General features: G+C 37.5%; 1 protein-coding gene across 3 annotated transcripts in view; it reads left to right on the top strand.

The window, feature by feature from the left end:
- The window catches only part of LOC137617254 (uncharacterized), a 43,264-nt gene extending 29,409 nt beyond the window's left edge, over positions 1 to 13,855 (top strand). For 2 of the 3 annotated variants that reach the window (XM_068347226.1, XM_068347227.1), the window contains exon 3: positions 11,495 to 13,854. In XM_068347226.1, coding sequence (XP_068203327.1) covers positions 11,510 to 13,036 — 1,527 coding nt within the window. In that variant the 5' untranslated portion in view covers positions 11,495 to 11,509 and the 3' untranslated portion in view covers positions 13,037 to 13,854. Of the gene's footprint in view, positions 1 to 11,494 lie in introns of all 3 variants that reach the window. The other variant, XR_011039596.1, reaches the window with a different exon arrangement.
- Positions 13,856 to 16,228: the final 2,373 nt, after the last annotated feature.

Raw genomic sequence — 16,228 nt, 5'->3', positions numbered from 1 at the left:
CTGCAACTGGTATATGAAAGGAAAGTTTAAAGGTGAAATGAGTGATAGGATAACCTAAGGTATGGAAAAGAATGTGAAATAAGAATTTAAAAATTAGATGTGGTTGGAATTATTATTTATTATTATTTATTGTTGTTGTTGTTGTTTTTTTATTATTATTATTATTATTATTATTATTTATTATTATTATTATTATTATTATTATATTAATACTAGCTAAGCTACAACCCTAGTTGGAAGAGCAGGATGCTGTAAGCCCAAGGGGAATAATGGGTAGGATTTCTTGGCTAATTATGAAAGACGAGAGAAAACCTTTTCATCTTGAGAAACTACCATTGGAACGTATTAGGATTCTATGAGGGAACTTATAATGTATTTTACCTGGCCATGCTTGCACTACCATTCTGATTTCTGTTTTGTTACTTTTACTGGGTTACCTAAATATATATATATATATATATATATATATATATATATATATATATATATATATATATATATATATCTCTCTCTCTCTCTCTCTCCTCTCTCTCTCTCTCTCTCTCCTCTCTCTCCTCTCTCTCTCTCTCTCTCTCTCTCTCTCTCCTCTCTCTCTCTCTCTCTCTCCTCACATTTTTTTTTTATTATTTTTAATGTTCACTTACTTATTTTTTCAAGTGTATGCTGCTTTTCATCTACCCACAGAACTTTTTTGTATAGTTAATTTTACGTTTAGCCTTTATCGTCACAATTGCCTCAGTTAATCTTCTTTCATATGTATCACCCTTTCCCTTTTAATGGTCTTTCATATATATAATTTTCTCCCTTTTAATCTTTCTTATGTATCACTTTCTCCCTTTTTATATCATTTCATATGTATACCTTTCTCACTTTTAATGGTCTTTCATACGTATCATTTCTCTCCCTTTTAATCTTTCCTTTGTATCACTTTCTCCCTTTTTATCTCATTTCATATGTATCACTTTCTCCCTTTTAATCTTCTTTTATATGTATCACTCTCCTTTTTAATCTTCTTTCATATGTATCACTTCCCTTTAATCTTCTTTCATATGTATCACTTTCTCCTTTTTAATCATCTTTCATATGTATCACTTTCTCCCCATTTAATCTTCTTCCATATGTATCACTTTCCTCCCCTTTTTAATCTTCTTTCATATGTATCACCTCACCTCCTCATTTTTAATCTTCTTTCATATGTATCACTCTCCTTTTTAATCTTCTTTCATATGTATCACTTTCTCCTTTTTAATCTTCTTTCATATGTATCACTTTCTCCTTTTTAATCTTCTCATATGTATCACTTCCTCCTTTTTAATCTTCTTCCCATATGTATCACTTTCTCTCCCTTTTAATCTTCTCCTCATATGTATCACTTTCTCCTTTTTAATCTGCTGCCATATGTATCACTTTCTCCCTTTTAATCTTCTTTTCATATGTATCACTTCTTCTCCCTTTTAATCTTTCATATGTATCACTTTCTCCCTTTTAATCTTCTTTCAATATGTATCACTTCCTCCTTTTTAATCTTCTTTCATATGTATCACTTCCTCCTTTTTAATTTTCTTTGATATGTATCACTTTCTCCCTTTTTAATCTTCTTTCATATGTATCATTTTCTCCTTTTTAATCTTCTTTCATATGTATCACTTTCTCCTTTTTAATCTTTCATATGTATCACTCTCCTTTTTAATCTTCTTTCGTATGTATCACTTTCCCTCCTTTTTAATCTTTCATAGGTATCACTTTCTCCTTTTTAATCTCCTTTCATATGTATCCACTTTCTCCCTTTTAATCTTTCACATGTATCACTTTCTCCTTTTTAATCTTCTTTCACGTGTATCACTTTCTTCTTTTTAAGCTTCTTTCATATGTATCACTTTCTCCTTTTTAATCTTCTTTCATATGTATCACTTTCCTTTTTAATCTCCTTCCATATGTATCACTTTCTCCCTCTTTTAATCATCTTTCATATGTATCACTTTCTCCTTTTTAATCTTCTTCCATATGTATCACTTTCTCCATTTTAAGCATCTCTCATATGTATCACTTTCTCCTTTTTAATCTTTCATATGTATCACTTCCTCCTTTTTAATCTTCTTTCACATGTATCACTTTCTTCTTTTTTAATCTTCTTTCATATGTATCACTTTCTCCTTTTTAATCTTTCATATGTATCACTTTCTCCTTTTTAATCTCCTTCCATATGTATCACTTTCTCCCTTTTAATCATCTTTCATATGCATCACTTTCTCCTTTTTAATCTTCTTCCATATGTACTCACTTTCTCCCTTTTAATCATCTTTAGTCATCCTCTTTTAATCCATACAATTATTTCTTGATCTTAGATCCTATCTTTGATTTACTGTTCAAGATTTTTTTTCTTTCTTTTCACTTCACGTAAATTTTGTATCTTTACAGGGTTTACTACTAGAAGTCTTTATAAAGCTTCGATATTTAGCCTCTTAATTAACTCTTACTAATGTTGTTCCAGTATATTTTTCAAGATTTTTAAAAGAATTTATACTCTCTCTCTCTCTCTCTCTCTCTCTCTCTCTCTCCCTCTCTCTCTCTCTCTCTCCTCTCTCTCTCTCTCCTCTCTCTCTCTCTCTCTCTCTCTCTCTCTCTCTCTCTCCCTCTCTCTCTCCTCTCTCTCCTCTCCTCTCTCTCCTCTCTCTCTCTCTCTCTCTCTCTCTTCTCCTCTCTCTCTCTCTCTCTCTCTCTCTCTCTCTCTCTCTCTCTCTCTTTCCTTTTTTCTTTTTTGCATACTTAGCTTATGGTCACAACAGGGGCAAAAATTGCCAATCCTCAATCCAGAATGGTAAAGGGACAGAAGTAATTGTAACACAATTGCGAGTTGGTGATACAAGATTGATCATCAAAATCATCATCTACGCCTATTGACGCAAAGGGCCTCGAAGATGATTCATTGGCTAATTCATCAAAGGATTGCCAGATACTTTTGATGGGCAGTTACTATCTAAGGCAATTGCCCCCGTCGGTCCATACTGATTCCAGTAAGATCATCCGCCAGGCATCAGGAATAAAATTCGAAAAGACATCTTGTCTGTCGCCTTAAACCCAATCCGTCACCCTGATTTAGGGGACATTTCCTCCACAACATTTGATGTTTTCCCTATTTAAGCATTTACTACTACTCTTTTCATTTTTTTCATATGCTAGTGGTACCTTATTTCACTCTACTATTTTCTGAGTATCGGATGCTATCTGCTAGACTAAGTTTGTCAAAGCATATAAGTCTTCTTACACATCCAGACTTTAATCGTTTCCCCAACCTACCACCTATTCTTTCCACATGATTGAACCTTCTTAAAACCAGATTCGCCTTTTGAAAGGCTTCAATCCAAATTATTATTTTACCACACATCTTGATATAGTTACATATATTCTTTCAGTACTTATTATGCTTCTTGTACTACTTGAGCTATTCATTTATAAAGTCTCCACGTTTTTCTTCATTCATAATCAGCATATGCACCTACCTTCAATTCCTGCTGGCTCAATAATCCCCTCTTTAAATTCTATTCTTGGCTGTAATAGACGCATAGCTTCCTCTTGAACTTTTTAAGAAACTTTGGTATCTTCTTGCTTTGTTTATTTTGGGATTCAACTCTTTTTATTTTCTTACTATCAAACAAAATATATTTACTCTGTTCAAGTACGAAGTTAGTAGTAATAACATTCTTAGATCAATCTTCTTCTTCTTTTTTTATATAGCAGCCGTACTCTTGCTTGTATTTATTCGCACTTTTTTTCTGTAGCAATTACTCCTATTAACTAGTTTTTTGCAGTTTCTCTTCATTATCCCGAATTAGCACTGGTTCATGCAACAGTATCGCCCCTTCCCCACTTGATTTATGACCCATATTGTGCCCACAGTTTCATGCTTACTTCATGTCCCATCTCTTTACATTCTCCATACTTAAATATTTATTAAAAAGTTACAGGGACATAACGAAGATTTATCATGGTCTAAATGTTAAACCAGGCTTGTTTCTTTCACTTGATTTTTTTTTTTGGTCTTGTATTTATTTCCATCATGAATGTATTTTATTGCACTGATAAACTTGTTTCCAAAATCATACACTCAAAACGCCATCCATAAATTCTATCAATTGCTATCAAGATATATCTAAGTCACATATAACTTTTTTTTAAATAGGTATTAAAACTAAGATTTGATCCATAAGCAATTTTCTTTGCATTACAGACAGTTCTTCCCCATCAGGTATTTTGTCATCTACAATAAATTTTCCATCAAATTTTTTACCCCACACCTTCCATTTTATACCAAGTGATGCAATACTCTCATTGATCTTGCAGTTCATCTATCTCCTTTACTCTTGTGCAAAGTGAGAATTACTCTTCACATGCTGTTTGATTAATGTCATACTTTCAATGCAGAATTGCAGCTTTTTCCTTTTAATTCCATCTAATCCTGATGTCTTGGTTTTTAGCCCCGTCATTTTCCACCTGACACCCTCAAGAGTAATTTCTAGAAGCATAATTAAAAAAAGTCGTTCATTAACCTTTGTCTCTGCGAGTAATTACAAATTTAACAGCCTCCCATTCTTTTTAATGTCCTTCCTCATCTTCCCGGTTTTTTTATGTAATTCCTCTTCTCTCTCACCTTATTTTATATATTTCTGCACAAAACTTTGCTTCCCCCATATTGCTTAATTCCCTCTTTTTACCCTCTTGAATTAACAAATGCTCCTTGCTGACAACAATTCCCTTACTATTTGTCTTTAATCCTTACCCATTTTTCCTCCATATTCTTCTTTTAAACAGAACTTTTTCATCAAACTTATTATAAATTACCCTTAGATCTGCATGTTTACCAATTCCTCTCATGCAGGAACAAAATTATATGATCTTAGCTGCCACTATTTTTACTGTTGCATCTATCAGATTTTGCTATATTGTGCTCAGTCTATTATTATTATTATTATTATTATTACTTGGTAAGCTACAACTCTATTCGGAAAAGCAGGATGCTATAAGCCCAAGGGCTTCAACAGGGAAAATAGCCCAGTGAGGAAAAGGAAATAAGCTACAAGAGAAGTAATTAACCATTATATGAAACAGTTATAAAAACAAATTCATATATAAACTATAAAACTATAAGCCTCATATTCCTTCAACTATCACATCTATAATCTTTCAACTGCAAGAGGGGTATTAAAGAGCTTGTAGATCGTGTGGTGAATAAACATTTACTGGACAGTGGCCAATATAATTGTGAAGGAGAGAACACTTTCAAATGGTTGAATGAAAGCAATAATTTTTTTCAGCATTATAGAGGTATAAAATGACTTACAATGGGGGAAGGTATAGGGAGCAATTTTGAGGAAGTAACGCGTAAAAGAGGGTACATGGTTTAGTATTTTATTTAAAAGATAAAGTTGCACCATAAATTTGAGTGTGAAGAAAATAAGCTTTAGTTTATATGTCATACATGGAACTACAAAATGTTATGGTGGAGTAAATATTTATGCAATATGTAGTGTGCTGAGAATGTTAGATGTAAAAGAAAAAATAGTCGAGTTAGAAAAGTATGTTAGGATGTGTAAGGGGGAAGTGACTAGCTTTGTATAAAAGGAGGTAAAATGTAATATGTGCTGTCTCCATTACAATTCTGTGTCCGTGTACATAGATAACATGAGGTGGGAGGTTGGAAAAAGGACAGTAGATGTAGGTCAATATTTATTTTAAGAAAATGGGTATTAAATGAAATACATAAATATGGAGTGAGTGAAGTTTGATAAAGTGTTAATGCAGGATAGTGGAGAGAAATTGCAGAGGTTAGTGAAATAGTTTGAAAGTGTTAATAATGAAAGATGATATTGAATGTAGGTAAGCATTAGGTTATGAGGGAAAACATTTTGATTGACCTGTGGATTTAAATACTGTATGAAGAAGAAAATGATTAGTGCTTGTTCCTTACTGCACTTCCCCGAGAATATGTTTTGGTACGGGGTACAGCTGTTCAACGCTGTGCTAAGTGACACTCCACGTTTGTTCTTCAGTGACTTCTGGCCTCTGCTTCTTTAATGCTCTATCATTACAGTACACAATATTTTTATTATTATTACTATTATTATTATTACTAGCTAAGCTACAACCCTAGTTGGAAAAGGAGGATGCTATAAGCCCAGGAGCTCTAACAGGCAAAATAGCCCTGTGAGGAAAGGAAACAAGAAAAATAAAGTATCTTAATTACAGTAACAACATTAAAATAAATATTTCCTAAATAGTCTATCAAAATTTTAACAAAACAAGAGGAAGAGAAATAAGATAGAATAGTATGCCCATGTGTACTCCCAAGCAAGAGAATTCTAACCCAAGACAGTGGAAGACCATGGTACAGAAGCTATGGCACTACCCAGGACTAGTGAATAATGGTTTGATTTTGGGGTGTACTAGAAGAGCTGCTTACCATAGGTAAAGAGTCTCTTCCACCCTTACCAAGAGGAAAGTGGCCACTGAACAGAAACTTGTGACTGTTCGCATCCCTTGTATGGGCTACGAGATCTTACTTTTAACTGTGGCTGGGTTTGCTTGTGCCATGCAAACGGGTTGCCTTGCTTTTGTTCTCCACGATTGGTCCACAATCGAAATTTCCTAAGGGAAATTTATGATTACAGTATTTACTGCAATCAGGAACTATACAATGATTTACCATGATCAGGAATCTTTTGATCGGTTCCCGCAATGAGGAATCATACAATCGGTAACCAATAGATCTGGAACAGTGATCGAAACTTACGCTCATGCCTCAAGAGATTATGACCTCCAAGTCACCAGGCATCCAGTTCACCTGTTACTTCCTAGCGCTCCTATCGCTGAGAAGGAGCAAGGACAATAACCGAGAGTGTTCTCCTCAAGACTTTGACCAATTCTTCTGCATGGTTTCATGGGAGGAGCATCGCTATAACAAAACGTAAGGCCTGGGAAAGTTTTTTGGTATCAGGTATAGGAGCTCATGCTCTTACTACCAGCACTCGGGCTCATAGAGACTGAGCATTAACGCTGGTGATCTGGACATTAGCAACTGCCCTCGTCCCTTTCATACCTTGGAATGTTCCTAAGTTGCTTTGCTGACACCATTAAGTGAGATCTCCCTAATCGCTGATCTGCTCCTTAATCTAGATCTTTCGACTCTCAGAAACCAATCCATGACTGAGTTTTGCCAGACATCAAGATCTTCCATCTTGGTCGTGACTTATGCTTGAAGGGTTGGTGTGGCCTTTTCTGTTGAGGCAGAAGCAGTGCCTGACGTGACCACTCCAAGTGACTCGTACTACTTTACTGCGGGTGCAGTTGATGACAGCTCCTCATCTTCATTAGCCCTGTCCTCCTCTGATAAGGACATCTGTTGATGGTGACTGGGAAAGGGAAGAAGGGTTTGTGTAACCCTTCCCCTCCCAAGGCCATTTCATTGTCTGCTTCAGAAGAAGTCTCCCCGGCTTCTACCCACCTCCCAAAGGTGAAGAGAAAGCACTTCTCCTGTGCCAACGAAGGAGTAAAAAGGGCTCCACCAGTTTCCGCTGGGAACAGTCACCCGTCGAGAACACAAAGCGTGACCACCTATTTTGAGGCTAGATCTCCGGAGTCTTTCCAAGAAGGACAAGACAAAATTTCAGTAGACTTTCGCATGTGTGCCACTGATCGTACTAACTCTTCTGTAGAAGAGTCCTCCGATGAGGTTAATCTTCATTATCGTGTGCTTGCGCCACAGATCACATCCAGTTTTCAGATGAAGAACACTTGCATAAGATTGTTGCTCATGACTGCACTTGTACTCCCCAGAGTGCACTTACGCTTTTGGAGAAGAGCTAAGTCTAGAGGTGGACCTGCATTTTATTGCGCATGCATCGTAGCCCGTGCATGACCCAGTACGAGCCACCCACTCTTCTAAGGAAGTGCTCTCATTTTATACTCTATGTGCGCTTGTGCACCCCGGAATACGCCCATTCTTCTGAAGAAGAGCTTGCTTAAAATGAAGTGGTTTCTCAATTCCATGAGCTGCTTGTAGGAAGAGGAACTTTCACGTGAGTTTGATACATATTCTCGCGTGCTCCCTCTGCCTCACAGTGCACCCATTCTTCTTAAGAAGAATTCTCTCTTAGGGTGGATCCTCATTCTCAACACATGCACCACAGCGCTTTTAATTCTTTGAAAGGAAGTTGCGACTTGCTCGTGCATGCAAGCACACTTCCTGGCCGCAAGTATTCATCTGGGTTCTTGACCTCACTGGAAAGACACAACTGTTGGAGTGTGCTTATTCCCCTAGCCATAGGCTGTTACCTTTTAGAAAGAACTCGCCTGTTTAAAAGCAAATTCCCATTTGCGATTAATTTTGAAGACTGTAGTTTCCCAACCTGAGAAAGGCAATCCAAGGACAAAGCAGTTCACAGGTCATCCCAGAGTGAATGCGTGAACCTGTCAGCAGTACAGGTCTTCGTCCAAACTCCCAAGGCTCGATTGAAATCAAAGGGTAACTCCAAGGCTGCTAAAGAAGTGTTCCTTGGCTGTGGCCTCCTCATTATAATACAGTTTCTGCTTTTTAACAAGGAAGGAAACGGGTCGATTGACAGCCCATGAATAGTTCAGACTCCCCCACACCAATTTTGGGAGAGGAGTCTGAAAACATAGATTTGATTACTGTTCTTAGGACTCATTGCCTGCTCCAGTGGGAGCTACCCAGGATTTAAAACAACCTTCTCTAGGGTCCTTGTCATTAGTATCAGGTAAAGGAACATCTTAGGGTAAATTTCTAGGTTCCAAACATCTTAGGGTAAATTTCTAGGTTCCAGTCTAGATGGACAAGAACGCCATCTACCACTTACTTGGGCCCCTTCTGGTCTCAAGACCCACCTTGGAACCTTCCTGGTCTAAAGTGGTTCTTGAAGGGATCAGGAATGCAGGCGCTCAGGTTTCTTGGATAAGTAATTCTCTCGAAGAAAGCTGTACTAACAAAACTCTGCTACCAGTGTTCTCTAGACAGAAAAGACTTTATGCACCAGTAGATAATTCCATTGGCTTAATGTTGCTGTGGATACAACCCTAACTTAGGAATATTGATGGAAAAACTCAGACTGGAGCCTACCATCATCTCGGCTTCCAAGTTTCATAATGGAAGGTGCTTCCATAGCGAGCCTCATGAGCTTCCAGGCGACGTCCAGGTGGGACCACGGGTCGGGTGCAGTGGCATGCTTTGCCTCTTCTCAGGACCATTTAAAGATGGAGAACAAGAGCAAAATGGACTTACAGCCCCGGTGTAGCCCAGGCAAAGCAACCTGTTAGTGGCATAACTTTTCCGGTGTTGCTAGTCATTCTGAAAATTAGAAGATTTCCATCACCTTGGTTCAGGAGTTCCTGGCCAGGACCCTGAGTCCAGGTGGCCACAAGTCCATCGCTTATTCATCTCTAACCAACAAAGACAACTAATAGTGACCAGAATGATTTGCTTTCCTGTTCTGGGGGAATAACATTACGAATCTTCCTTTAGTACAGAAGGAATAAGGAAAAAGATCTTAAAAAACTGTTCCCTCTGGCTTCGTGCAACAATCTGATGTGTGCTCTCACCCAGAGAGACTGAAAAGTCCACCACAGATTTGATCACATGAAGCCAGAATATCAGATATACCCCCGCTAAGAGGAAGTACCTATCAGAGGCACTTTTCGCTAAGATAATCTGTTAGCAATGTACGACCTGTAATGCCCATTACCTACGTGAGTAACCATAAGTTGCTGGATACCTGTATTCTTGAACTGGTGCTTAGGGCTTAGCAGATCATGTAGCAAACTTAGTTGTTCCCCCCCCCCACAGAGCAAGAAGTATTTCATCTAAAATAGCTGTTGTGATGAAAGTCCAGAAAGAGAGGTAAGATTTTCTTCCCTTTTACATCTAATTTCTTCCCCTTCCTTGGGGTGCAGCAGTCACTCCATTACTCGCTTGACCTGACGATGGATGTAGGTGAGCTACACGACTGAGCAACTTTTCTTAGCAATAAGCTTTGTTATAAGTATCTCCCCCACCCTCTCAAACGTTGGGTAGGATGGACAATTGTATGCTCCCATATTCTCATACAACCCACACATTTAAACAACATATCCTTGTTGTGGGTATAGGTTCTTCCCTTGACCTGTCCATGGTTGTAACCTAGCCTCACACCTGCCTCATCTTTATGTTCAGATTATTAAGACGTTGACAGGAGGCACCACTTTGGCTCCTACACAAGACCAAAGTGTTTTAATGTTCCCATTAAAAGTGAACCTGCCAGTTGGTTATAGGGACTTCTCCCTTCTAAGGATAAGTCTCCTATTAAAGTATGGGGAAATGTATCAGTGTAGGAACAAATCACAAATTTTTAAAGTAATTGGTATTTTTCAAAATTATATAATCCTGAGTCCTTTAAGTTATACTTCCTGTCTTAACCATCCCATAATTCTTAGGTATTGAGTCAAAGTGGCCACTCAGAGTGCTGGACGGGGTCGAAATTTCCCCACCACCTACTAGTAACTACCAACATCTCGTTATAAATTTTAACAGTCAAGTTCCAGCTGCACTGGAAAAATACAAATTACTTTAAAAATTTCGGATATTTGTGTAAGTATATGGCACGATTAAAGAAGAGGTAAGATACACTGTGTAGGAATACTGTATAGGCTAGTCAACATAAGTCCATTGCCTAGTGAATTACTCCTCAGTGAATTGAATGAAAAGTACTTAGCTACTGAGGGAAAATTATTTTCACAGTACAGTATAGTATTTGTAAATTGAGAAATGGTGAAATAAGTTGTGACCTAAGTGGTAATGTCCTTGTGTACTAAGTTTGGGATTTTGGGGGAGCCTACTGTATCTGCTGAGTCATCAGCAGCCATTGCTTGGCCCTCCTTGGTCCTAGCTTTGGTGGAAAGAGGCATGGGTGCTGATCATTTATAATATGGTCAGTCTCTAGGGCATTGTCCTGCTTGATATGGCATTGTCACTCTCCTTTGCCTCTGCCATTCATGAGTGGCTTTAAACCTTGAAAGTGCTGAGAAGGCTGGTATAAACAAAATGATCGATTAATCTTTTTTCGTGGAGAGATTGGAAGACAATGAATTGGCGTAAAGAGAACATAATGCAAGTGTTGGTATAAAGTAAGAAAGACATTGTTAGAAAATTTGATATAGATGTACTGTAGTGGAAGATATAATGGAATAGGAGGAAGCAGAAAATTGCAGGGAAGATAGAGGCAAGTGGTTCAATGTGGAATGAGATATGAATGAATAGTGAGAATTCTTCTGAATTTATGAATAAGGGTCATAATAATTCCGTATAGGTACATGAAGTAACTGTTTTCTAGTTTTTATCCCCATTTTCTACCAACAGATAATAAATGAATGTGGCATTGGCCAGTTTGCTTCTTTTCTGTGAAGCCATCCCACTGTTAGGAAAAATTGACAATATTTTGTATTTTTGCAGAACACATCAAGCAATATGATTGGTGACCTTGCTCTTAGTTTCATGATAACCTGTTGCCTATGGTCCATCAGCAAGACTGTTGCCAGACCTGTAAACCCTTTTAGTAAAGCTAATGATTATAGACCTGAAAGTCATATTAGTATACCTGAAGTTTTTGCAGAATCCCACTGGAAACATCAGTTCTTGGACCTGGTAACAGCAAGGGATAATATGTGGAAGAATAGAGAGTCCTGCCTTTCCCTTGGATCATGGTTGATATCCCATAATATTTACGTCAGTGTGGCAGTGCCAAAAGGCTCCACTGTCGTGTTGCCCTGTATTTATTGTGGTGCTTATGTGAGGCAAGAGAAGCACTGGTTCAAAGCAGATTTCTCTTGGAGCATTGACTGGGATGAGCCTGGGAAAAGTTCAAGAATTCAATATCATAGACGACTTTTTAACATTTCAACCCAAGAAGCAATTTCTGGACAGCCAGACAAATTATATAAGACAGTTCAAAGGAAGGACGATGCATTTGTCATCACTGAATTTGATGAGAAAGACACTGGTTTGTTTTCTTGCCATCATAATTTCTCTATTGATATAAAAATTGGAAGGATGACATATATATTGGATGTGATATCTGGTCATCAGCATGTCACAGAAGGGGGTTTTCTAGAGTTAAAGCAATATAAAGAATCTGTTGATAACTTAAATAGAGAGATTCAAGCAGAAGGAAATAGTTTTTTCAGTGACACTCATTTTGAAACACACTTAGTGTCAAAAGGGATATGTGAAGGCATATGTAGAGGAGAGCCAGGATATCGAGGTGAGTATTACACTTCTTATTTAGTGCACAATGATTCTGAGCCATTGGAAATGTTTCACCCATCATTTAGTGCGTTTTCATTCAGTATCCATGTGAGGGCGATGCAGTTAAAAAAAGTTGATTCTGCTCTTGCAAAAAAGCTGCATTACCTTGAAGATTTTTATTTCTATTCACCTTGCAATTCTGAGGAGCTTTGCCCTGACCCAGAAGGACCCCCAAGTTCAAGTAAAGAAAACATCCCTTACACAACAAAAGAGGGACAGATTTTAATTGCAGAGAATATGGAGAAACTGACAAGGAACCGTGTGGAGGTGAGCCATACAAGGTCAAGGGGTGCTATTTATTTCAAATTAAACTGTTTTATGGAAGTGCAGGAGGAGGCAGTATGGTTATATACTAATTTACAGAATAAAACAATAGAGTTGAGCAAGTCCACTTGGAGCATGCTGAAGGAACAGGCTGTGAACATGGTTGATGTAACTGAGGAATACAAACTAGATGTTTCAGGCAAAATTGGTAGGAATAATGTTCCATTGATGTTTGACAGAATTGGTAAAGACCAAGCTGGTACCTTTCATTGTTATAGCTATGACAAGGACTTAAAAAGGATCAGGAAAAGAAAAGAATATTATATATTTGCTGAATCCGTTCTAGATCTCATGTTAGAATGGTTGGTTATCTTTATAGAGGATTATTTTGTTATAATTATTTTACTATTAGCTTTGATATTATAGAGGAGTTTTGGATTGCAGTACTGTATTTTGGAAAAATTAAAATTTACTTGGAACTTAACTGAAGAGTGATTATACTCTTGTTTCATATTTTAAAAAACTTGGATCATTTGATTCATCATCATCAATTACGGGGTGTTCGATGTCGAACGGCCGTGGCCCTCTGCACAAAACTTCTCCATTCATTCCGGTCTTGAGCGTTCCTTTCCAACTCCACCATCGTTAGCCCGCACATCTCCTTGATATTGCCACTTATTCTAGTTTTAGGCCTTCCTCTCGTTCTTGTACCATAGACTGATCCAATTAGTAGCGTTCTTTCCAGAGTATTGTTTCAGTTCTGTACATTCTTCTTTACTTCATGATGACATTAGGCTCTAAGGTGTTATTGCCTGTACTATATTGAATATTATCAGTTCCTGTATCTTTTCATTTCATTTACATATACTGTTCTAGACTTCTTTAGTTGAAATTTATGATAGGATGTAAGGTGTTATTCCCCATATGTTTGTTGAAGCAGTTGTAGGTTTAAAGCAGCTGTATGTATTCATTCCCCATATGTTTGTTAAAGCAGTTGTAGGTTTGAAGCAGCTGTATGCATTGATCACATTTTGAGTCGTTTGCTGTGATATACTGTACAATATTCCTAAAGCAAGCATTATGTACCTTCCTCAAGCTTGAACCAAAGTATAAGAATTTTTTCAGCATACCTACATAGGGGGAATGGAGAGGAAGAATGTCCTTTGGTTGAATCACAGTAAGTCTAAATGCTGAGTTTACAAGAATAAAGTAGTAATTTCATAAACAAATCATTCTTTTATTCCTAAGTTTGCAGCTGAATCTCTCCCAAATTATTCACATATGCACTACCTGGATTCATCAGTAGGAACCGACAGGCTTTTATGTTGTGTTATGCAAATGCAAAACAGCTAAAGTCAAGGGTCTGGGAGCCTGGAAATTGGTAAGTAGGTCAAATATGAAATTCCTAGCTTTACAGAATCACAACTGTTTGTCATCACAATCCCATAATTTTTAGCTACCGTAATTAGATATTAAGTTGGAAAGTCGAGTGTCCCAGCCTGGCGGTAAGTAACAGAAGGATCTAGTTGAGCACTGTGGGACTGAGAGTCAGAGACCCAGGCTCTTATAATTACAAGAGCTACTAAATACCAGAAAAACTTGTAGAGTAAAATTATTATTTTTTTTTTTTATATTGTTAAGTTCCCATATGTTCGAGTGCAATCTTACCACTTTTGCGTGAAATAATTGCTTGTATGAAACCCCGTTAGATATGTTGCTTGAAACTTGAATCTAGGATGAAGATTCAGTAATAAGAGAAGTAGCTGAAGACTCCCCTGTAGATTACTTTACTCCCGATAAAATTTTGCTACCAGTAAGGTGTCTGTGTGTTAATCAGCTATGTATATATAACTGCCAGGTAAGTTCTATTCATAAAAATGGAGTTTTTATGATAAAACAAAGTTTTATGAATACTTACCTGGCAGTTATATATACATTCGAAGGCCCACCCACCTCCCCTCAGGAGACAGGTCGGGCATAGATGAACTGAAGAACAGAAAACGGGAATGATTCCTCCTACCACCCTTTAACGGGTGTTACCACCCAACCACCACCAGGCGGTTGCCTCGTTTAGAAAAATTCTGCCGAAATAGAGATTATTAGCTATGTATATATAACTGCCAGGTAAGTATTCATAAAACTTTGTTTTCCAATATTAAACTTAGCCGGTGATCATATAAGCTGCAACTCTGTTGCTCGACAGAAAAACCTACGGTCAAAATACGCCAGCGATCGCTATGCAGGTGGGGGTGTACATCAACAGCGCCATCTGTCGAGCAGGTACTTAGTACTCCAAGTAAACAAAGAACCAATTTTCTCTCTGTCGGGCTACCGGCAAGACCTACTAATACGCTGTTACTAACTGGATTTGTTTTCACAACTATTTGGTGAAGTACACTATTCTAGTTTTGAGCTTTCGCTATGCAGGAGTTTTATCTTCATCTCAAAACTTGAACTCGTTTTGGATAGATTTAATTATGGTGACAAAGAGAGTATGGACTCTCTTTCACTTTTAAATGGCCGACCCTTCCCTTAGACGGAAGTGTGTTTAGGTTTTTAGTAATTTTGCTTAACACGTTATAGATCTATATATTTTATATCTCTCCGCCTTTATTAGGCCTCTTCGATTAACTTTCCATTTATTATAAACATATAAAATAAATTTTTATGTTTTGTTTATATGCGACCTTTCCTGATAGTAGGCGGTCCTAACTTGGAACCGAAGTTAATCAACGTTGAGCCCGTTATATCGTATTTAGCCTTTAAAGAATTTAAAACTTTTTAAATTTAATGTTTTATGAAAGAATTTCTTTGATAGTCTTCGTACTGTTTTCAAAGATGAACTAACGTTTAGTTTTTTAGACTACGCAGTTGTTGACGTTCAGGACGTTCAACATGCGCTCTATCGTTACGATAGAGAGAGAGTGTATCACGGTTTCACTTTGCAGTAAGAGTAAATCGATTCTGACGTTTCGTTCATTCTTTCTTAGCTTAAATGTTTTAAATTCTAAATTAAAGGAACTTTTTATTTGGAAAACCTTTCAGTTTTTTCCTTTAGTCAAATAACATGTTTTTTTGACGATATATAATTGGGCTCTTCCCTTAGGTGCGAAATCAAGAGAGAAAGAGAGAGAGAGAGATAGAGACGGAGGGAGAGAGGAGAGAAAACGTTCCGTTCAAGCGGGTAACGTTGTTCTCGTGTTACTCTCCTCCCTAGTCGCTGTACGGGGAAGAAGGTAAAACGTTTCTAGGGTTTTATTCTTGTCCCCAGGCTATGTGCGGTGAGAGATGGTAAACGTAGTTTATTTGAACTAGTGTTTAGTCTCTTTCCCAGCCACTGAATTCTTTATCTTTATATATGTTTTCTGTTTTTTGCTAGCATTAATGAGCTGCATTATACGACTGTTTTCGCAATTACTACCTTTTAATGAAGGGTAGAATTGCGTGTTTCAGGTAGAAATCAGTAAAAGTTTCGATTTCAGTGAAATAAGTGCAAAACAGAAAATCGAAGTGATAAAGTGATATGCGCAAAGTGTTACAATGTTGCGTCCGAGGGTTCGTCTGTTCGTGCCTGTCGTTCACCTAGTCCGGGACCTCTTGCAAGCTCCCAAGCCCAGG

This window comes from Palaemon carinicauda, chromosome 23, assembly GCF_036898095.1.
Source record: "Palaemon carinicauda isolate YSFRI2023 chromosome 23, ASM3689809v2, whole genome shotgun sequence".
In the NCBI taxonomy this organism is placed as follows: domain Eukaryota; kingdom Metazoa; phylum Arthropoda; class Malacostraca; order Decapoda; family Palaemonidae; genus Palaemon; species Palaemon carinicauda.
This window is presented reverse-complemented; position numbering and strand designations above follow the sequence as displayed.